The 24,952-nt window shown below is 44.0% G+C and overlaps 1 protein-coding gene across 3 annotated transcripts in view; it reads left to right on the plus strand.

The window, feature by feature from the left end:
- The window catches only part of LOC141089507 (amine sulfotransferase-like), a 315,569-nt gene extending 296,341 nt beyond the window's left edge, over positions 1-19,228 (plus strand). For all 3 annotated transcript variants that reach the window (XM_073575966.1, XM_073575964.1, XM_073575965.1), the window contains one exon: positions 18,910-19,228. In XM_073575966.1, coding sequence (XP_073432067.1) covers positions 18,910-18,936 — 27 coding nt within the window. In that variant the 3' untranslated portion in view covers positions 18,937-19,228. The remainder of the gene's footprint in view (positions 1-18,909) is intronic.
- Positions 19,229-24,952: the final 5,724 nt, after the last annotated feature.

Genomic DNA, 24,952 nt, shown 5'->3' on the forward strand with positions numbered 1-24,952 from the left:
ACAAATTGTACAATAACTTTTGCAGTCCAATTTCTCCTGTTACCCTTGGTAAAATAAAAAAAATTGAACCTGAAGTATTTTTTTTGTGAAAAAAAGTTAGATGTTCATTTTTCTTTAAATATTCAAAAAAATTCCTGTGATGCACCTAAAGGGTTAATAAACTTCTTGAATGTGGTTTTGAGCACCTTAAGGGGTGCAGTTTTTAGAATGGTGTCACTTTTGGGTATTTTCTATCATATAGACCCCTCAAAGTGGCTTCAAATGTGATGTGGTCCTAAAAATAAAATGGTGTTGTAAAAATGAGAAATCACTGGTCAACTTTTAACCCTTATAACTTCCTAACAAAAAAAATTTTGGTTCCAAAATTGTGCTGATGTAAAGTAAACATGTGGGAAATGTTAGTTATCAAGTTTTTTGTGTGCCGTTTCTCTGTGATTTAAGGGCATAAAAATTCAAAGTTGGAAAATTGCGAAATTTTCAAAATTTTCGCCAAATTTCCGTTTTTCTCACAAATAAGCGCAAGTTATTTGAATGAAATTTTACCACTAACATGAAGTACAATATGTCACGAGAAAACATTGTCAGAATCACCGTGATACATGGAAGCGTTCCAGAGTTATGACCTCATAAAAGTACAGTGGTCAGAATTGTAAAAATTGGCCCAGTCATGAACGTGCAAACCACCCTTGGGGGTGAAGGGGTTTAGAACCTGTATTATTTAGGAGCAGTACTTGCAGGTAATTATAAGAGAGTGCAGTCTATTGGTGGCATAAAGGCAGAAGAGGGAATATATGGCAATATGTACAGACCTGAAATCCCGTATTCATTTTCTCAGCTGGTCACGGTACGTGCAGAAATATACTTGAAGCAAATAACGGATAATTTGTGGTGAGGCGGGGAGACCCTCAATTTCCTCAACGCACAGGGCAATAGGTTCTTCTGGACACATTTAGTGCGACCTAGTGCTGTAGAAACACACCTTAGACCGGACAGCAGGGATCCAGGGTTAAAAAAGGTTAAAAGTCTTTAACCCTCTTGGCTGTAGAAGACAGGAGAAGATCCAAGGCATTAGGCCTGGCTGTAAAGGCCCCTTTACATTTAGCGATGCACCAGTGATCCCGGCAATGATACGACCCGGTCAGGATCGCTGGTGCATCGCTAAATGGTCGCTAGTGAGCTGCCACACAGACAGATCTCACCAGCGATGCAGCAGCAGTCGGCGGTTGTTACTTACCTATCACACCGCAGCTGTGATGACGTCTTCCGGCCGCGTCCATGGCTCGCTCATCGGCGCCAGCGGGATGCCAGCAGGAAGCTAACAACGAGAAATGGACCAGGACGGTCTCGCGCGATCAGCGATATCCAGCGGGGGAGCCGGTCGGAGGTAAGTGTCACATGTAGCGATATCGGTAGCAATATCGCTGCTGCGTCACAAAATCGGTGACGCTTTATGTGTAAAAGGCCCTTAAGTCTTGAGATGAAGAGAAGAATGAACCTCCAGACCTCACATGAGGTCTGCTCTGGGTCACATCTTGAATCCGACTCTTCAGGGAACCTTCCAGAACTCTGTCTTGTCTCCCCAGTGACTGGAGGTAGCTCCTCCCATTGAACCTTGGTGACAGGGTCACTGACCAAAGGATAACTCTCAATTCTTGTGTCAATCTTCACATTGTGAGAATAATATATAAATCATGAATATATGAGATTAGTGAGTAATGGATTCACTTAAACCATATAACAGTAAAAGGATAACTTAGGGGTGAGTTGAAGTGCACAAAAGCTACTCACGGTCCAGGGTTGCTTAAAGGGGCATACCCAGTCTGGACCGGGTCACTACAAATGTGTATATTGCAACTATAATGTCATATTTATTATAGCCTATAGTGAGGAGATCCTTTCTTATACCACAATTTTGATTGCTTTCTGAAAAAGGAAAAATATTTTTTGTTTTATGGTTTATGCACATGCATTTTATAAAAATGATATAGTGCCATCTAGTGGTCAATCACTAAAATTGCACTTTGTGTCTCCCTTTTGACAGTTGATTTGTTTTGATCAGGATATTCCTGAATTCAATTAGTGTTTGATCAGTTTTGAGCACTTTAAAACTTTTTGTTTTATTGTACCCCTTTTTATATGCATTAGCACTTTAGAAACTTTTGGGGGGTTTTTTGCACACTTTTTTGACATGCATTTGCAGTTTAGAGATTGGGTTAATTATCATTGACGATCTACTTTATGAATTGTGGTACATTGTCTGTAATAGATATTGAGAAAAAGTAACATTGTATACCTTGCTGCTATTTATAATTTTCTACTACCTATACATCTACATTCCAGCATCTATTCCTGAAATTCTAAATGTTTTTATGTTATTAAATAATATGTTTTATAACTAAAAATACATATTTTTGACACTTCTACTTTTTGATCCTGATCACAACATCAGGAGCAAAACCTGTGTTGCATAGATGTCTCTAAGAAGTGCTGCCCACTATTTATGGGCATATCATAGTTTTGTGGATAATTTGTGATATTAGTGGTAGTAGATTATGCCACTCAATACCGGGAAGGAATTCTGCTTCGTCACAGCTCAGCTAAACTTATCGGCCAGCAGCTGTTTGCCATGTTCTGTCACCTTGGGCTGCCTAAGGAGATCCTTACTGATCAGGGGACTCCTTTTACAAGTGCTTCTCACACAATTAGAATATCATCAAAAAGTTAATTTATTTCAGTTCTTCAACACAAAAAGTTAAACTCATATTATATGGAGTTATTACAAACACAGTGATCTATTACAAGTGTTTATTTCTGTTTATGTTGATTATGGCTTACAGCCAATAAAAACCCAAAAGTCATTATCTCAGTAAATTAGAATAATTGACAAAAAACACCTGCAAAGATTTCCGAAGCGTTGAAAAAGGTCCCTTAGTCTGTTTCAGTAGGCTCCACTATCATGAGGAAGACTATTGACTTGATAGATGTCCAGAAGGCAATCATTGACACACTCCACAATGAGGGTAAGCCACAAAACGCCATTGCTAAAGAAGCTGGCTGTTGACAGAGTGCTGTATCCAAGCATATTATTGGAAAGTTGAGTGGAAGGAAAAAGTGTGGTAGAAAAAGGTGCACATGCAACCAGGATAACTGCAGCCTTGAAAGGATTGGTAAGAAAAGACCTTTCAAAAATTTTAGGTAGATTCACAAGGAGTGGACTGCTGCCTATAGTTAAAGAACATTTAGTGGATGCTCAGGCAGTGCAGAGCCAAGCTTAAAACAGAAAGGACACGGTACAGTCCTATAAAGAAGGGGATCAGGTAGTAGTCTTAGTGCACACCACCAAAAGTAAGCTTATGGCCAAGTGGAAAGGGTCGTATGAAGTCTGGGAAAAGGTTGGGGAGGTGAACTACTAAGTATACCAGCCCGGGAAAAGAAAGCCTGAACAGTTGTATTGGAGCGCCCTCTCTTACCAGGGCTGTGGGGTACTCGGTACTGGGCCGGTTGATCATCTTAACGGGAGTTGTCATGGCAGCAGTGACCCTGTCCGTGGCCCTGGGTCTCCATTGCAAAAGGGATTGTTTCAGTGTGCTTATGGTGGTGAAAGTTTATAAGTGATTTGTGACGCCACCTGTGGTGTTCGGCAAATGTTAAGCCAACGCTGCAGACAGATCCTCTGGGACAGATGGGGTAGTGCAGCAATGATGTTATAGCCCTCCACAGGCAGGGCTGTAGTCCCAAGGCAGTATAGGTGAAGTGACAGTTAGATGGTGTAGTGTCGGGCACAGGAGGGATGTAGTGGTATCGGGCAGGCTGGCGCAGGAATAAGTGGAGGACACCAGGGCATGTAGTTCCAAAGCTTTACTCACAGTCTGCTGTGGTACAGTTGCCCGAATCCGTTCCGTGTCCTCCGGGTCAGGAGCTAAGCCAACTTCCAGGCGAGATGAAGCACTCCCTTCCATCACTCCGCCAACATATGTGCCTTTTCTGAACGTCTCCCTTTTAGCGCCTTTAAGTGAAGTACTCACAGTACTGAGATACACTGGAGTTCCTCCTGTCAGATGTTCCTATGAACTCTACTTGTACGGCTGACAGCTGTAGCCTACTTCAGGGACTCCTTCTACCTAGTCCTGGCTCACACACGTTCCTGTTGTGCCCCCAAGTCTGGTGTGGGAATAAAGTGGTCACTACTTCTATTCCTCTCTTGTCTGCTGCAGGACCATTAGTATCCATACAACCTCGGGGACCGGACCCCGGCCTTGCGCTTAGAACTTGGGAAGGGTTCTCCTCTAACCCTGGTCCTTGTTCTCTTATTCTCCTCACGTTCCGTACCTAATTCTTTCCTTCTTATGGAGAGTCAGGCTTTCCTTCAATGTTCCTTTCTTGTGCCAGAGGACCCAGATCACTGAGGTCGACTGCAGCACTTCCTTCCTCCATCCCACTCAGGGGATCTCCTTTCACAGACTGACCTCGTCAGACTCCTGTGACTAACTCACTAACTCCTATCCTCTTCCCGCTCTTTTTATGTAAACTCAGCTCCACCCACCTCCCAGCACGTTTCGTGTTCCAAGCAGGGAGCCACCAAGGGGTGCTTTGCTATACTCCAAGCAGGGAGCCACCGAAGGTGCTTTGCTACACTACTTTGTGGTGTGGGGTGCAGGTGTTGGAGTGTGGTCAGGTGTCTCCACCTTACCTAGATGGTGGAGTACCACACCTCAGGAGAGGAGGAGGTGCAGTACCTCTGTGGCGACTGAACCCTCAGGGCGCCACAGTATCGTTTAAATCTACTAAAAGCGTCGAAGGACCGGGAGTGTATGATTACGAATGTGACTCCGATTATATCATCTTGGGACCCTCTGATATCAGTCTGGACGGAGGCAGAGAGAGAGGTAAAGATAAGCAATACTTTCTCTAAATAGCAGTGATAAGAGGCTCGGAAATTAGTGCAAGAGAAGACGGATGTATTCTCGGAACTGTCCGGCTGTACTTCTGTGATCCAACATGACATTATCACCGAGTCTCAGGTAAGGGTACGAATGAAACTATACCGTGTGCCAGGAGCCTGGAGGCAAGCCATTGCAGGTGAGCTAAGACAAATGCTCCAGCTAGGAGTAATTAAGGAGTCCAGGAGTGAGTGGTCTAGCCCCATTGTACTAATTCCGAATCTGGACGTATAGTTACGATTCTGTAACTATTTCCTAAAATTGAATGAAGTGTCAAAATTTTACCTTTATCCAATGCCCCGGGTGGACGAGCTGATTGAGTGACTGGGGCAGACCCAGTACTTTACCATGCTCAAACTGACCAAGCGTTACTAGCAGGTGCCTTTTACAGAACTGGTGAAAGAATAGATAGCTTGTATAACACCAGAGGGTCTTTATCGCTATGTCATCTTGCCTTTTGGATTACATGGTGCTCCAGTCATGTTCCAGAGGTTAATGGACATAGTGTTAGAACCCCATCAGAAGTGTCAGCATACTTGAATTATATAATCAACTTTAGTACTGCCTGGCATACCCACTTGTCCCAGGTACAAGCGATAGTGAATTTGCTCAGAGCCACGGGCTTGACAGCAAATCCAAAAATTGTGCAATAGGTCTTGAGGTAGCCTGGTATCTAGGGTATGTGATCGACCGTGGGGCTATGAATCCCCAAATAAATAAGATTGAGGCCATTCAATACTGGTCCCAGCCTGTTACTACTAAACAGGTAAGAGCGTTCCTTGGCATCATTGGGTATTATTGACGGTTAATTTCTAATTTTGCTGGGACAACAGCACCCCTTACCGATCTCTTAACTCCTTAATCCCTGGAGCTTTTTTCGGGTTTGCGTTTTTGTTTTTCGCTAACTTTTTCCCAGAGCCATAACTTTTTTATTTTTCCATCAATATGGCCTTGTGAAGGCTTGTTTTTTGTGGTACGAGTTGTATTTTTGAACGACAACATTGGCTTTACCATATAGTGTACTAGAAAACAGGAAAAAAAATCCAAGTGTGGTGAAATTGCAAAAAAAAGTGTAATCCCACATCTTTTGGGTGGGTCTTATTTTTTGCATGCTGAGCTGATGTTTTTTTTTAACGCAATGTCACGGCAACCAAAAAAAGTAATTCTGGTGTTTTGACTTTTTTGTCGCTGCGCCGTTTAGTGATAAGGTTAATCCCTTTTTTATCGATAGATCGGGCGATTCTGAAAGTGGCGATACCAAATATGTGTATGTTTGTTTTTTTATTGTTTTATTTTGAATGGGGCAAAAGGGGGGTGATTTGAACTTTTATATTTTTTATATTTTTAAAAACTTTTTTTTTGCTTTTGGCATGCTTCAATAGTCTCCATGGGAGACTAGTAGCTGCCACAACCCGATCGGCTCTGCTACATAGAGGCGATTGATCAGAATTACTCAGTTGCTATGAGCGCCGGCCACCGGGTGGCGCTCACAGCAAGCCGGCACTGACAACCGTAGAGGTCTCCAGGAGACCTCCGGTTGTCATGCCAAAACACTGGTGACCAGTGACATGGGTCACCGGTGAGCGTATTTCCGGCGCAATTGCCATAAGCGCTTGTTAAATGCCACTGTCAGTGTTTGACAGCAGCATTTAATGGGTTAATAGCCATGGGTGGATCACGATTCCACCTGCGGCTATTCCGGGCGCATGTCAGCTGTTCAAAACAGCTGATATGTGCCAGGAAAGATGTGGGCTCAACACCAGAGCCCACATCAAAGGGAGGGAGTCCAACATCTGCATAAATGTACGCCCGACGTGGGAAAGGGGTTAAAGGGATAGAAGTCAGTCATGGTTCAGTGGAACCCTCCGACGGAGGAAGCGTACCAATCTATGAAGTTGGCGTTGTGCAGACAGTCCATTCTCACCAGCCCCAACTTCAAGAAAGACTTCATCGTACAAACAGATGCCTCTGAGTTGGGCCTACAAGTGGTCCTGTCACATGAGGTGAACGGAGAAGAACATCCAGTCACCTACTTGAGTAGGATACTTAACCCGGATGAGAAAAATTATATTGTAGTGGAGGAGTTCATGGCCACTAAGTGGACCTTGGAGTCCCTACGTTATTATTTGCCCGGGTGAAAGTTTTGCTTGGTGACACACCATTCATTACACTCCTATCACTACAAAATTTTAGCTTCAGGATGGAACATTGACCGAGGAAACCCAAGGGAATGCAGATGCCCTGTCACAGGCATCCTGTATGGTGACAGGTGTTCAACCCCACAAGTTTGAACAGAAGGGGGTGATATGTGAGGCTGTGAGGGGGATCATACACGAAGGACGGTATGTGTCTCCCAGGATGCATATAGAGACATATTAAGCCCACTGGAGCGCATTGTGTTTACAGCAAAACGTCTTTGAATTACAAGTCAAAGTAAAAGTATGGATTTGGTCAAAGTCGTTGACTAAGTCGGATTTTAGGAAAACCTACCATGGGCTTTTTTTTTTTGGAGGAATTTGCAGGTTTGGTAGGGGGGCGAATCCCTCCTTAAACTCCAGGTTTTTGGAGTGGCTCTATGTCCACAATTCTCAGCTTTGTCTTGGGTGTGTCAGTTTTTGTTTTTTCAAAGCTGCAGAGCAAGAGACTCTGTGCAACCCAAGCCTGTGTGAAGCTATCACGGAGCCAGGGACTTCAAAGTGGCTGACGCACCCTAGAGATACGGTGGTGCCATTGCCCACGACAACAGGTTGAAACACGGATTTTTTTTTTTTGATCACCTGACTGCAAAATAGAGGATATCATATTCCTGTTTATGTGATTTTCTGGAATAAAGACATTTTATGTAGAACTTTCTGTGGTCCCTGCCTATCTGTCACACTGTGTAAATCTTGCTGCACTACAGCCCAAACATTCATGCTGTTATGTGCAATGACCTTTGGTGAGGTCACCGCTAGCATAGTGAGAAAAAGTCTCACAGTACAGCGCTGAGCTCAGAGAGTTCACCGGGAGAAATGAGAAATTCCCATAAGACGATCCCATTACTAACACCATAGTCAAAATGTAAAATAACACAGCCTGAATAAATTACTTAATTTGAAATAACTCCACCCACCACCACTTTTACACATTTATTAAAAAAATGAAAAATAAAAAAGCAAAGTTAACCTCACCTGTCCGACAAGAAGATAATCCAAGGTTCCTTGTAAAAGACAAAAAATAGTAAAAATAAAACATATTTCTCACCAGTCCGACGAGAAGATAATTAATTTGGCCAGAGATGAATCTAGCTCTGCTACATCTAGATGCCGTGCTGAACGTTGACATGAAGCAAAGGTTCAGCCTGGTATTCAGTGTCTCACTTGCATCTGTAATGCGAGAAACTCGCACGAGTCTCTCGCATCAATATTCGCAATGTTGCTGGCACTCAGGACCGGAGTGTGCAGCTGCATGTATTTCTATGCAGCCGCACACTCTGGTCCCGAGTGCCGGCGGCAGTGCCGGGTGTTGATGTGAGAGACTCGTGCAAGTTTCTCGCATTACACACGCTTGTGTGATCCCGGCCTTACATGAATAAGGTGAATAAGGTGAATGGCGTTCATAGCCAATGAACTTCATTCACCTCACCGACATAACCGCTAGCGAACCATGTGTCGTGCATTTTTTCTTGCACCCATTGACTTGCATTGGCAAGTCTCGTACTATATACGCTGCCAATCGCACATGCTGCAATTTTTTCCTGTGTCTGATATGAGCTGAGAAAAAATCACGACAAGCAGGGAATCATAGAACATCATTAGTCAGAGTGCAATCTGATTTTTTATCGGATTGTACTCGTCTGTTTTTCACACAGATGAGTGTGAACCCTAAAATAAATAATATATACTCACCCTTCATGCCAATGCTGGTATATTGTTTACTTTGACCACACATGTAAAGGCCCCATCTCACATAGTGAGATCGCTGAAGCGTCACCAATATTGTGGCGCAACAGCGACCTCGCCAGTGATCGCGATACGTGTGACACTTAGCAGCGACGTCCCCCGCTGCGATGTCGCTGATTGTGCTCGAATGTCCTTGGCCATTTTATGATTGCTGGTGTCCCGCTGGCCAGCGCGTATCGCTGTGTTTGACACTGACGAGCGACCTCGTTAGCGACTCAAAAATCATGGACACAGGCAGGAGTCATCAGAATAGCTGCTGTGTGACAAAGTCCTAACGACCGCCGAGGTCGTTATACGGATCGCTGGATCGTTGCTGCGTTGTTGGGTAAATCTGACTGTTTGACAGCTTACTAGCGACCATTTAGTGATTAACCAGCGATCCTTACCTGGTCGTATCGTTGTCGGGATCGCTGGTGTGTCTTTTTTGCTGCACATGATGCCAAAGTCAATCGCTGCCAAAAGGGTCTCTTACTGTATCCCTCAGAGGACAGTGATTAACTGTAAACAGTATATGAATGGAGCATCATTAACACAGCACTAGAAATGAGGGTGACTGTATTATTTATTTTAGCAGTATTACTGGCTGGGGGAAGATTTTTACTTAGCCCCTTAACTCTGGAACGCTTCAACGGATCCCACTGATTGTAATTTAACATATGTAGGGTTACCATCACGAGAGCTACGAGTAAGGACACGTGGACACGTTAGGGACATCATAGCCGCTCGTGATGTGGATGATGTTGGTGGGCTTAAATCGCTCCCCCGGCATTTTAAATTGAGACATAACTGTAATCCAAATGATCTGAAGATATATGGGATTGACTGTATCCATTTGGGTATCAGAGGTGGGGATGCAGTGCGACTCCTTACGCAGAGAGAATGTAAATGGATTGCAGTTCTGGATACTGTAGCACCAAAAGGCTTAAAGAGCAAATTAGTTTTTCCTCCTTTTTATAATATTTGTGTTTTTGGATTTATTTTTATTTTGTATGTTTTGTGTCTCGTATAGTTTATTGCCATATGTGAATGAGTACCTGTGAGTATCCTCCCTTTTGGACCCTTGACGTCTAGCAACTGGATCAGGAAGATTTTCTCAAATGCTGGAGCGTCTGGATCATATATTCATGATTTTTTATTTTTATAATTAAAATTTAGTTTTGCACTATTTTTTGTATTTTTCACTTCATAGTGGTTTGAATATATGGTATTATACAGCACTACACAGTATATGTAATCATTCCAATTTTTTGGATTGATTTTGGCACTATAGTTTTATAATAACTATAAAAATATATTTTTCACTGTTTATTTTCACATATTCATTTCACATTTTTTTATTTAATAATTTTGTGGAATATTTTTGTAAAAGATTTTTCCACACATATTGTGGTGTTCTTCACTTTTTGTCACTTGTGCATATATTATTATATATTTTTTATTTCATGTTAATATGGATCTGGATGTTATTCATGGTGCATTAATGCGTTTATATTATTCCGTGAATTGAATATTATACACTTTGTTCATTGGTGCATATGGTCTTGCATTGGGATTATCAGGGTGCAAATTCTTTATATTGTTACCAGACATGCGCCTTTCAATTTTGTTATCGGGTTCAACTGCTAGATCGCACCGTGAGATTATCAGAGCGCATGTCCCGAGACGATCGGCGCGTTATTTTCAGGCGCCGCTATGTAGTGTGGGCGTTCTGGTGACGTCACCCGTCGTCTTGGTGACCTGTATTGTGAGATTATCGGTGCGCATGTCTCTTGTATAGAGATGACCGGCGCGTTACCTCTGGAGCCGCCTAATGACGTGTGCGGTTCAGTGACGTCACCAGTTGTTCTGGGTGAACCGCACCGCCATATTGGCGCCGTCTGCTGACGCGAGCTCCGGGTCCTATCATGATGACATGCGCCATTTATGATGATTCTCTACAGCTGCGGTGGGGTGATATAAGGGAGAGTGGGACAGAACATGCCATCACAGCCCCCCGACGAAGCCCACGCGAAACGCGCGTAGGGGCTACACATGTGACATACTAATCAGCTATGGGTAAGCGATTTTGAATGGTTTCCATTATGTGGCCTCCAAATTGAGACTTTGAGCTATTATGCTGTGATGGGATATTACTGAGAGGGGGTCACTCTGTGGGATGTCTTGGATATTTTAGATTAAGACTTGAAGCACTGGAACTTTATTTATATCTATATATCCAATATATACTTTTTACTCCATTGCTATTAATATTGCTGCATGTGTGTTTTTTCTGCACCTGAATTCTTCATCATATGGAGCTCTTTAATTATGTGACCCGTCTTTATGTGCTTCTTGTTTAAAATTATGAATCTTTGAGAATAAAACTATTTTAATTATTCCTTTTGGTGGATGTCTTTACTCCAAGTGTTTTTGTATACATGGGGAATGAATGGGAAGCAGCGCGCACAGGCTCAGTGATGAGAGGTGATGTCACTGAGTCTGTTCGCTGCCGGCATGTACTCCTGTGACCTCAGCACCGTCATTTTCCTACATATACCTGTGTGTAGCAGAATTACTCACTTGCTATGAGTGCCCATCTCCAGGAGACCTCTATTGTTGTCATGCCAATCCACCGGTGACCCGCGATCACATGACGGGGGTCACTGCAGGGCGGATTTCCGGCCAGATGGCCGGAATTGGCATTAAATGCAACTGTCAGAGTTTGACAGCGGCATTTAATGGGTTTAAAGCCATGGGTATATTGCGATTCCACATGCAGCTGTTCCAGGCACATGTCAGCTGTTCAAAACAACTGAAAAGTCTCGGGAAAGATGTGGGCTCAGCGCCAGTGCACACATCAAAGGGAGAGAAGAGACATGCGCTGTACTAGTATGGCGCATGTCGCAAAGGGGTTAATAGAGCAAGATGACAAAACTCCTCCTCTAGATTAACCATAAATATGTTAACATGTTGTGGGGATATTTGGCTTACCATGGCGCTGCCCATACACTAGGTATAAATTGTTCCCAAAGGAAAAATAGTTGTGATGGAGCACAGACCTGATAAATTGCAGTGTTGGTTCTGTGGCTAGCTAGTTTTTTTTTAAGGAAACATTTTCATGCCACAATCCCATCCTCATGAGGAATGTTGGAATAGAGACTCTACATCCATGGTGGCTAGTATTGTGTATTGGTGTTCTGGATATATAGCTGGGTGTGCGCCTCACCAAGGGTTTCAGAATGTTCTCCACCCAGCCTGAGATATTCTCAGTTAGGCCGGTGTCACACTAGAAAGGAATACGGACGTGTGCTATGCAAGAAAAAAATGCATAGCACCAGGACCACAGTTATTATTATTATTATTATTATTTATTTATATAGCGCCATTAATTCCATGGTGCTGTACATGAGAAGGGGGGTTACATACAAAGTTATAGATATCGTTAACAGTAAACAAATTTACAATGACAGACTGGTACAGAGGGGAGAGGACCCTGTCCTTGTGGACTTATATTCTACGGGATAGTGGGGAAGAGACAGAAGGTCGGGGGTGCAGCAGCTCTGGTGGTGATGAGGCGGCAGCTCAGGCGGTGGTGAGGTGGCAGAATGGTCATTGCAGGCTGTCAGCTTTCCTGAAAAGATGGGTTTTCAGGTTCAGTTTGAAGGATCCGACGGTGGTGGATAATCGGACGTGTTGAGGCATGGCATTCCAGAGGATAGGGGATATTCGGGAGAAATCTTGGAGGCGGTTATGTGAGAAACAAATACAGTGGGGCAAAAAAGTATTTAGTCAGTCAGCAATAGTGCAAGTTCCACCACTTAAAAAGATGAGAGGTGTCTGTAATTTACATCATAGGTAGACCTCAACTATGGGAGACAAACTGAGAAAAAAAAATCCAGAAAATCACATTGTCTGTTTTTTTTTTCATTTTATTTGCATATTATGGTGGAAAATAAGTATTTGGTCAGAAACAAAATTTCATCTCAATACTTTGTGATATATCCTTTGTTGGCAATGACAGAGGTCAAACGTTTTCTGTAAGTCTTCACAAGGTTGCCACACACTGTTGTTGGTATGTTGGCCCATTCCTCCATGCAGATCTCCTCTAGAGCAGTGATGTTTTTGGCTTTTCGCTTGGCAACACGGACTTTCAACTCCCTCCAAAGGTTTTCTATAGGGTTGAGATCTGGAGACTGGCTAGGCCACTCCAGGACCTTGAAATGCTTCTTACGAAGCCACTCGTTCGTTGCCCTGGCGGTGTGCTTTGGATCATTGTCATGTTGAAAGACCCAGCCACGTTTCATCTTCAATGCCCTTGCTGATGGAAGGAGGTTTGCACTCAAAATCTCACGATACATGGCCCCATTCATTCTTTCATGTACCCGGATCAGTCGTCCTGGCCCCTTTGCAGAGAAACAGCCCCAAAGCATGATGTTTCCACCACCATGCTTTACAGTAGGTATGGTGTTTGATGGATGCAACTCAGTATTCTTTTTCCTCCAAACATGACAAGTTGTGTTTCTACCAAACAGTTCCAGTTTGGTTTCATCAGACCATAGGACATTCTCCCAAAACTCATCTGGATCATCCAAATGCTCTCTAGCAAACTTCAGACGGGCCCGGACATGTACAGGCTTAAGCAGTGGGACACGTCTGGCACTGCAGGATCTGAGTCCATGGTGGCGTAGTGTGTTACTTATGGTAGGCCTTGTTACATTGGTCCCAGCTCTCTGCAGTTCATTCACTAGGTCCCCCCGCGTGGTTCTGGGATTTTTGCTCACCGTTCTTGTGATCATTCTGACCCCACGGGGTGGGATTTTGCGTGGAGCACCAGATCGAGGGAGATTATCAGTGGTCTTGTATGTCTTCCATTTTCTAATTATTGCTCCCACAGTTGATTTCTTCACTCCAAGCTGGTTGGCTATTGCAGATTCAGTCTTCCCAGCCTGGTGCAGGGCTACAATTTTGTTTCTGGTGTCCTTTGACAGCTCTTTGGTCTTCACCATAGTGGAGTTTGGAGTCACTGCACACATTTAGGATTCTCCCTTGCCGATATACAGTCATGTCAGCACAAGTATGTGATTTATATACTTCTGGCCACATTCCGACTAGACGTGCCTGGCCCCGCTCCGTTCATTTTCATTGAGTGAGGCCACACACGTCTAGTCAGCATGTGACCGCATGTATGTAAATTACCGGCACGAGAGAATCCTAACAGCGTTCAGTGAGCACTGTGAGAATTCAGAAGTCTGCAGTCATATAGAATGACTGCAGACTCAGCACAAACCTGGACAACCCCTTTAGTGTTTCTAACAAAAACATGAGAATTAGTCAGTGTCACAAATAATATTTACACCCAGGTACCTTATAGATGACATCATCTCTGGAGTTGTTCTCCTTTTCTTCTTCTTGTCCAGAACCCATGATGAGTTTTCTCATCCACAGCCATCTCTGTAGACTTCCATCTTCTCCGGTCTTCTGCAGCAACTCTCCACACGATGCCCTTAAAGACAGAAGTGTCATTATAATGCTACTAAATAAAAATATCTGCAATATACTGTGGCCTCACACTATTCCCCTCCTTCCTCATACTGTCTCCTCATATATTTACCCCCTCACTCTCTATACTGTCTGCTCACACATATCCCCAACTCCCCATACTGTGTCCACATACATTCACCCATTCGTTCCCCATACTGTCTGCACCCAACCCCCATACTGTTTCCTCATACTCTTCATTTTGTGTCCTCAAATCTCCCCACACACATTAAATACCATCCCCACTCCAAATCCCCCACACACATTAAGTACCCCCCCATCCCCACTCAATAACCCCTCATCCCTACTCCCAAATCCCCCCACACATTATGTACCCCCACTCCAAATCTACCCACTCATTATGTACCCCCACTCCAAATCCCCCACACATTAACCCCCATCCCCACTCATTAACCCCTCCACACATTAACCCCCATATCCACTCATTAATCCCCCATCTCCACTCATTAACCCCATCTCCTCTCATTAACCCCCCAATCATTAACCCCCATCCCCAAATTAACCCCCACACATTAACCCCCATCTCCACTCATTAACCCCCATCCCCACATTAATCCCCATCCCCACATTAATCCCATCTCCACTCATTAACCCCGATCCCCACATTAATCCCATCTCCACACATTAACCCCCATCTCCACACATTAACCCCCATACATTAACCCCCATCCCCACTCATTAACCCCCATCTCCACTCATTAACCCCCATACATTAACCCCCATCCCCACTCCTTAACCCCCATACATTAACCCCCATCCCCATACATTAACCCCCATCTCCACTCATTAACCCCCATACATTAACCCCCATCCCCACAATAACCCCCATCTCCACTCATTAGCCCCCACACATTAACCCCCATCTCCACTCATTAACCCCCATCCCCACATTAATCCCATCCCCACACATTAACCCCCATCCCCACATTAATCCCATCTCCACTCATTAACCCCCATACATTAACCCCCATCTCCACCAATTAACCCCCATCCGCACATTAACCCCCATCCCCACATTAACCCCCATCTCCTATCTTCGGTGGTTCTTCAGCTCCACAGAGGAGCACACTTACCACCAGCGTTCGCTCTGGGCGCCGGGGAGTGACGTCAGCAGCGTGATCACATGACCTGATCACTCTGCTGACGTCGCTCTGACCCGGCGGTCAGAGCTGTACTGGCGTCTGTATAGACGCCAGTACAATTTCTGCCTGGGAGTTGGCGCGGCCTCCTTCTCTGCGTCGGCTGTCAGCTTGACAGCCGACACAGAGAACCACCGACTCCCAGGACTGGGGGCGGCAGAACGCAGCCGCCAGGGGAGATACACTGCCAACCGCTGCATTAGGCGGCCGGGGGCGGCCCGACTGCGCCCCCCTGCTGCCTGCGCCCGGGGCAACTGCCCCGGCTGCCCCCCCTGGATACGCCACTGCCCAGGGCTGTGGGGTACTCGGTACCGGGCCCGATGAGCTTTAATGGGAGATGTCATGGCAGCTGGGACCCGGCCCGTGGCCCTGGGCGCCCATTGTAAAAGGAGAATGTTCAATGTGCTTATGATAAGTGATTCGTGATGCCACCTGTGGTGTTCGGCAATAGAGATGTAAGCCGATGCTGCAGACAGATCCTCTGGGACAGATGCTGTGGTGCAGCAGTGATGTTATAGCCCTCCACAGGCAGGGCTGTAGTCCCAGGGCAGTGTTGGTGAAGTGACACTTAGATGGTGTAGTGTCAGGTGCGAGGGATGTAGCAGTGCTGGGCAGGTTGGCGCAGGAATAAGTGGAGGACACCAGGGCATGTAGTTCCAAAGCTTTACTCACAGTCTGTTGTACAAACAGGTGCCTACTTCCGTGCCGTGTCCTCCGGGTTAGGGACTCAGTCAACCTCCAGGCCAGATGGAATACTCCTTTCCAACACTCAACATGTGCCTTTCTGAACGTCTCCTCTTATAGCGCCTTTAAGTGAAGTACTCCTAGTGCGGAGTTACACTGGATTTCCTCCTGTCCAATGTTCTTATGAACTCTACTTGTACGGCAGACAGCTGTAGCCTGCTTCGGGGACTCCTTGCTACTAAGTCCCGGCTCACTATCCAGTTGCTGTTGTGCCCCCACGTCTTGTGTGGGAATAAAGTGGTCACTACTTCTATTCCTCCGGTGTCTGCTGCAGGACCATTAGTATCCATACAACCTCGGGGACCGGGCCCCGGCCTTGCGCTTAGAACTTCTAGGAAGGGTTTTCTTCTAACCCAAGTCCTCTGTTCTCTTTTACTCCTCACGTTCCGTACTAATCTTTCTTTCTATGGAAAATCAGGCTTTCAGTCTATGTCGCTCTCTCTCTCTTCCTTTCCTGTGCCAGCAGACCCAGGTCACTGGGATCTGCTGCAGCACTTCCATCCATCTATCCCTCTCTCTGGATCTTCTTCTCTCTCCAACTCAACAACAACTCTGACTCCCTACCTAAACTCTTCCCGCTCTCTTTAATGTAACTAAGCTCCACCCATCACCCAGCACGTTTCGTGTTCCAAGCAGGGAGCCGCCGAAGATGCTTTGCTATACTCCAAGCAGGGAGCCGCCGATGGTGCTTTGCTACACTACTTTGTGGTGTGGGGTGCAGGTGTTGGAGTGTGGTCAGGAGCCTCCACCTTACCTGGATGGTGGGGCACCACACCTCAGAAGGAGGTGCAGTACCTCTGTGGCGACTGAGCCTCAGGGGCACCACATTTGCACCATATATCGGCCGAGACTCACCAATGCAAGTCTATGGGTGTGAGGAAAAACTCACACACCACATGGACCATCAGTGTGACTTGCAAGAAATATGCACCGGTGTCCTTTCAAAAGCCGTCAATTCAGTGCGCTGTACAGTAAAATCACACTGACAGCTTACAATAGAATAGATAAAATAGAAATATACACATAGTATAGGTGTATATATAAATATATATATATATATGTCAGTGACATATATACAGTATATATCTTTATATTTCATAGAGATCTTGATAGCAGAATAGCCGATAATTCATTTGTTGGCTTCTGTAAAATCATTGCAGGATATGACAAATGGTTTAAACACAGTAAACCCATGCAGAACAGTTAGATTTATATATGTCAGTGACCAATAGTGTTATTAGTATGTGTGTGTAAAATTTGGGAACTGTATGTATTTACTAAAAGAATGTATTCACGTATTCGCAATTTTCTGCGCCAGAGAGGGAAGCCAGTGACTGAGGGCAGATATTAGTAACCTAGAAAGGGACCATGTTTATTGCCCCCCCCCGGCTAAAAAAATCTGCCCCCAGCCATCCCAGAAAAGGCGAATCTGTAAGATGTGCCAGTTCCGGCACTTAGCCTTTCTCTTCCCACTGCCCTGTAGTGGTGGCGTATGGGGTAATAAGGGGTTAATGTCACCTTTGTATTGTAGGGTGACATTAAGCCTGGCTTAGTAATGGAGAGGTGTCAATAAGACACCTATCCATTACTGATCCTAAAGTTTGTAAGGGGTTAAATAAACACACACATGCAGAATAAAGTAGTTTAATGAAATGAAAGGACACACAGTTTTGACATATTTATTTTTCTGCTAATCCAAACAATGCCCTCGATCTCCTGTAATAAATGAAAAATAAAAAACCAACAATATACCATACCTGTCCGGTGAACATTCCAACGGTGTAATCCATATCTGGGGGATAAACAGTTTACAACTGGGAGCAGTGTTAATGCGACCTCCCCGGCTGTAAACTACTGAGGAATGAATGAGAAGATGCCTGCGGCAGCATCAGTGAAGTCAGCGCAGCCTCCCAGCCTGACCCGAGGTGAACTCTTGAGCATAGGAAAGTGACAGTTAATTTTTCCACGCTGCCGAGTTCATCGCAGATCAGGCTGGGAGTCTGTGCAGCATCCGTGACTAGAGCTGACGTCACAGATGCTGCGCCGACTCCCACGGATGAATTCATACGTCCAAGGTTGGTAAGTACCAGCTGACCTAGACGTATGGATATGACTAAGATCGAAAAGGGGTTAAACGTGTTGTCCACCTTTGGTGACATTTTTGTTTCTTGTTTACATGCATGTAATTGGGGCTAAAACTTATTTTTGCAATTGGGTTTCATTAAAACTTTTGAATTAGTTGCTTCCTATATAGCCTTTGTATTACACGCTCTATTGCTGCCTGCAAAATGAGGTAACGGGGTTGGCCACTTTATCACTTTATCTTTATATCATCTGATGTGTTGGGGACAAGGTATTTTGGCACTTACTATTATATAGGTATGACAGGTTCTCCTCCTGCTCTTGTTAGTGCAGTATTCCTCTCGGACCACACAGCTCTCCGGTCCATAATTCAAAACCTGATTTAATGTCATGTTCTGATTTCAAATTCCGTTTAAGTTGTGAATATATAAAGCAAAAATGGGTGTAAAATATTGTTTTTTAACCTTAACAGATTTAAGAGTGAAAGCCATTGCATTCACTGTTTTATCCCTTTTTCTTTACCAGGGATTGTTGGTGACTGGAAAACTATAATGACGGTGGCACAGAGTGAGATGTTTGATAAAGTGTACAAAGAGAAGATGTCAGATTTGCCAATCAAGTTTTTCTGGGACCTTGATGAAGAAATCGACAAACTAGAAATCTGCTAGACTGCAGCCGCGAATTGTACTACCCAAACAAAAGAGTATAAATATCATAAAAATCAATGAATCTTTATTAAACACAGTAGTAAATATTCAGCTAAAAGATAAGTTTAAAGGGGAATATTTAACAAAGACAAAAAGTTGTAATCAATCCATTTATACAAATAAATAAATAAATAATGCACAGATGTATAGTTAATCATATCTAAAAAATGTATACACATATTGCATTTGCATAAACCATCTGTGTGTAAACATAATCAAATTTGGTACAGGTGCTGTGGTTCCATCTAGTGGCTATGTGCAAAATTGCAATGGAGGTAGATATATACAGTGGGTATGGAAAGTATTCAGACCTAGTGATGGGCGAGCACTAAAATGCTTGGGTGCTCGCTGTTCGGGTCGAGCAAATTGGAATACTCGGGTACTCGGACAGAACAACGAGCCCAATGTAAATCTATGGGATACCCGGGCATTTTACAATGATCCCCCCCCCCGGGGGTCCTTTTAAAGTCAAAGAACGTCTAAAAATGATGGAAACACTGCTAAAATGACACAGAAACATCATGGGGATCGCCCCTGGAAGCATTCCTGACTCCTAGTTCACAGCTTTAAACAATGTTGTCAGAGTTTCGTGCCATTTTTACCGGTGCACCAAAAAACACACTACCGTTCAAAAGTTTAGGGTCACTTAGAAATTTCCTTATTTTTGAAAGAAAAGCACAGTTTTTCCAATGAAGCTAACATTAAATGATTCAGAAATACTCTATACATTGTTAATGTGGTAAATGACTATTCTAGCTGCAAACGTCTGGTTTGTAATGCAATATCTTCATAGGTGTATAGAGGCCCATTTCCAACAACCATCACTCCAGTGTTCTTATGGTACTTTGTGTTTGCTAACTGTGTAAGAAGCCAATGAGAGGAAAGAATAGCATAGCACTCACCGATCCAGGTGAAAAAGTCCGCTTTATTTAGCAATCCACATTAAAACTTCATGGCCGGGAGGCTGGAGGGAGGAGTGAGCAATATCTGACGACGGCCGTTTCGTGCTTACTAGCACTTCGACTTTACACATTTAACTGTGTAAGAAGGCTAATGGATGGTTATAATACCTTTGAAAACCCTTGTGCAAGTATGTTAGCACAGCTGAAAACAGTTTGGCTGATTGGAGAAGCTAGAAACCTAACCTTCCTTTGAGCTAGTTGAGAATCTGGAGCATTACATTTGTTGGTTAGATTAAACTCTCAAAATGGCCAGAAAAAAAGAACTTTCATGTGAAACTTGACAGTCCATTCTTGCTCTTAGAAATGAAGGCTGTTCCATGCGAGAAATTGCCAAGAAACTGAAGATTTCCTACAACGGTGTACTACTCCCTTCAGAGGAGAGTACAAACAGGTTCTAGCCAGAGTAGAAAGAGAAGTGGGAGGCCCCGCTGCACAACTGAGCAACAAGACAATTACATTAGAGTCTGTAGTTTGAGAAATCGATGCCTCACAGGTCCTCAACTGGTAGATTCATTAAATAGTACACGCAAAACACAGTACACAGACATTGGACAGAGGAAGATGGGTAAAAAGTGTTATGGACAGACGAATCCAAGTTTGAGGTGTTTGGATCACACAGAAGAATATTTGTGAGATGCAGAACAACTGAAAAGATGCTGGAAGAGTGGCTGAAGCCCTCTGTCAAGCATGGTGGAGGTAATGTGATGGTCTGGGGTTGCTTTGGTGCTGGTAATAATAATAATAATAATAATCTTTATTTATATAGCGCCAACATATTCCGCAGCGCTTTACAGTTGAACAGTTTCAAACACAACAGTCATAAGTAACAACGTTAACAATACAATAATTAAAGCGAAATAAGACGACCCTGCTCGTGGAGCTTACAATCTACAATGAGGTGGGGGGGATACAAAGCACAGGTTTGTATTTACAATGATGTATTTACAATGACGGTCCAGCCATCTTCAGGGGGTGGGGGTTAGATGGAGATAGTGAATGGGCTACACACACACAAACATGACTTTGATTACTGAATGTGATAGGCCGCTCTGAACAAATGTGTTTTGAGCGAGCGCCTAAAACTATGCAAATTGTGGATGGTCCTAATATTTTGGGGTAGAGCATTCCAGAGGATTGGCGCAGCACGGGATAAGTCTTGGAGTCGGGAGTGGGAGGTACGGATTAGGGCAGAGGTTAGTCGAAAGTCATTTGCAGAGCGCAGCGGTCGGTTAGGCCGATAGACAGAAATGAGGGAGGAGATGTAAGGGGGTGCCGCACTGTGGAGAGCTTTGTGGGTGAGAACAAGTACTTTGAATTGTACCCTGTAATGAATTGGCAGCCAGTGTAACGACTGGCGAAGAGCGGACGCGTCTGAGAAACGATTAGCCAGATGGACAACCCTGGCTGCTGCAAAAGTGCTGGTAAAGTGGGAGATTTGTACAAGGTAAAAGGGATTTTGAATAAGGAAGGCTATCACTCCATTTTGCAACGCCATGCGTGGACACCTCTTGATTGGAGCCAATTTCATCCCACAACAGGACAATGACCCAAAGCATACCCCCAAATTATGCAAGAACTATTTAGAGAAGCAGGCAGCTGGTATTCTATCTGTAATGGACTGGCCAGCGCAGTAGTGATGTGTCGTTCGCGAACGATCCGACATAAAGAGCTGGCACCCTGCTGTGAATGATGTGAGCCGGCACCCCAGTGAGAGCCACTAAAATCCCTGAATGGCTCTCACTGGGCGTAAAATCCCGGTATTCAGCAGACGTAACTCAGCCCACCCGAACAAAACTCCACCCACTCATCAATTTAATTGGTTCATAGAAAGTGGGTGGGGTTTATGTGGTAGATGGGCGGGGTCTCGGATCCTAAAAGAGCCAGCTCTTTTTGGTGAGCAGAGCCATGAGAGCCAGATCACCAAAAAGAGCCGGACTGCCCATCACTACAGCGCAATCACCAGATCTCAACCCTATTGAGCTGTTGTGGGAGCAGCTTGACCGTATGGTACGCAATTTTGCCCATCAAGCCAAACCAACTTTTGGGAGGGGCTTCAGGAAGCATGGGTGAAATTTCTCCAGATTACATCAGCAAATTAACTTCTAGAATGTCAATGGTCTGCAATGCTGTAATTGCTGCAAAGGGAGCATTCTTTGAAGAAAGTAACGTTTGAAGGAGAAAATTATTATTGCAAGTAAAAATCTTTTTTTCGAACCTTGTCAATGTCTGGACTACATTTTAAATTCATTTGGCAACTCATTTGATTAATAAAAGTATGAGTTTTCATGGAAAACACAAAATTGTCTGGGTGACCCCAAACTTTTGAATGGTAGTGTACCAAAACGAAACCAAAAAGGATTTTGCTGGGAAATATGTAAAGGTACATCCTTTCCAGGTTAATGACTTGTACAGTCATATGTTAAAGTTTGGGCACCCCTATTAATGTTAACCTTTTTTCTTTATAACAATTTTGGTTTTTGCAACAGCTATTTCAGTTTCATATATCTAATAACTGATGGACTCAGTTATATTTCTGGATTCAAATGAGGTTTATTGTACTAACAGAAAATGTGCAATCTGCATTTAAACAAAATTTGACCGGTTCAAAAATATGGGCACCCTTATCATTTTCTTGATTTGAACACTCCTAGCTACTTTTTACTGACTTCCTGAAGCACTAAATTGGTTTTGTAACCTCACTGAGCTTTGAACTTCATAGCCAGGTGTATCAAATCATGAGAAAAGGTTAAGGTGGCCACTTGCAAGTAGTTCTCCTATTTGATTCTCCTATGAAGAGTGGCATCATGGGCTCCTCAAAACAACTCTCAAATGATCTGAAAACAAAGATTATTCAACATAGCTTTTCAGGGGAAGGATACAAAAAGTTGTTTCAGAGATTTAACCTGTCAGTTTCCACTGTGAGGAACATAGTAAGGAAATGGAAGAACACAGGTACAGTTCTTGTTAAGCCCAGAAGTGGCAGGCCAAGAAAAATATCAGAAAGGCAGAGAAGAAGAATGGTGAGAACAGTCAAGGACAATCCACAGACCACCTCCAAAGACCTGCAGCATCATCTTGCTGCAGATGGTGTCACTGTGCATCGGTCAACAATACAGCGCACTTTGCACAAGGAGAAGCTGTATGGGAGAGTGATGCTAAAGAAGCCGTTTCTGCAAGCACGCCACAAACAGTCGCCTGAGGTAAGCAAAAGCACATTTGGAAAAACCAGTTACATTTTGGAAGAAGGTCCTGTGAACTGATGAAACAAAGATTGAGTTATACAAAAAGGCGTTATGCATGGAGGCTAAAAAACACAGCATTCCAAGAAAAACACTTGCTACCCACAGAAAAATTTGGTGGAGGTTCCATCATGCTTTGGGGCTGTGTGGCCAATGCCTGCACCGGGAATCTTGTTAAAGTTGAGGGTCGCATGGATTCAACTCAGTATCAGCAGATTCTTGACAATAATGAGCAAGAATCAGTGATGAAGTTGAAGTTACGCAGGGGATGGATATTTCAGCAAGACAATGATCCAAAACACCGCTCCAAATCTACTCAGGCATTCATGCAGAGGAACAATTACAATGTTCTGGAATGGCCATCCCAGTCCCCAGACCTGAATATCATTGAACATCTGTGGGATGATTTGAAGCGGGCTGTCCATGCTCAGCGACCATCAAACTTAACTGAACTGGAATTGTTTTGTAAACAGGAATGGTCACAAATACCTTCATCCAGGATCCAGGAACTCATTAATAGCTACAGGAAGCGACTAGATGCTGTTATTTTTGCAAAAGGAGGATCTACGCAATATTAATTTCACTTTTATGTTGAGGTGCCCATACTTTTGAACAGGTCAAATTTTGTTTAAATGCAGATTACGCATTTTTTGTTAGTACAATAAACCTCATTTGAATCCAGAAATATAACTGAGTCCATCAGTTATTAGATATATGAAACTGAAATAGCTGTTGCAAAAACCAAAATTGTTATAAAGAAAAAAGGTTAACATTAATAGGGGTGCCCAAACTTTAACATATGACTGTATATAAGGCAAAATAATTAACCCCAGACCAAAATGTTCCTCCACCACTTGGGCTATGTTCAGACGCCACGTTTTTGAAGCATTTTTCAACTTTAACATTGCTTTCAACCAAAACAAATGCATTTACTTGGAAATGTCATTGTTAACATTTACCAACCCTAGCTGGCCATGTGGTGTGTGACACCTAAGTAGACACATCTGGATTCATTTATGAAGGAGGGACTCTTAAAGTCACCGAGCATATTTTTACAGGGACATCAGGCAGCATTAATCTGCTTAAAGGGCCATTATTAAACAGTGGGTCTCCTAAACTGTTATAGCCTATGCAGTGAGTGGCTGGGCTGCCAAGAATTACAATGCACCCCAATACCCCTTTCACGAGATGTCCATGATGGCTTCCATAAAAAATGTTGCGTTGACTGCAAGGTTTGCCCTGCTACCAAGTCACATACACCCCAATAACCTCAATCCCCCCTTGGAAGAAACATGGAGGAGGACCTCTTAACCAAAAATCTCCCATTAAAAAGGAGCGGGTCTCCTAGACTTGTAATGCCCATACACTAAGTTTGTTGGCTGGCAAACATGTTCGCTTGTGTGGTACACTTCAATCTTTTCCATAAAAAGTATTTTACTCCCAGCAAAACCACCCACCCTTGTCCGTGTGACGACTCCTGGAGTGAACCCTCTGGGCCGTGATACTAACCCACCCCGGGTGAGCTGACCTAGTGAGGACCACCCCCTATACAGGGAGCATCAGGGGCAGGCCCAGGGGAATAAAGTACCACAACTGCTGGCAGGTGGCCTGCTCGACGGAGGCACGAGAGACCGTGTTTAGCAGGGTGAAGACAGGGGCA

Source organism: Dendrobates tinctorius, unplaced genomic scaffold, assembly GCF_039654945.1.
Source record: "Dendrobates tinctorius isolate UK_male_01 unplaced genomic scaffold, ASM3965494v1 ptg000046l, whole genome shotgun sequence".
Classification (NCBI taxonomy): Eukaryota; Metazoa; Chordata; class Amphibia; order Anura; family Dendrobatidae; genus Dendrobates; species Dendrobates tinctorius.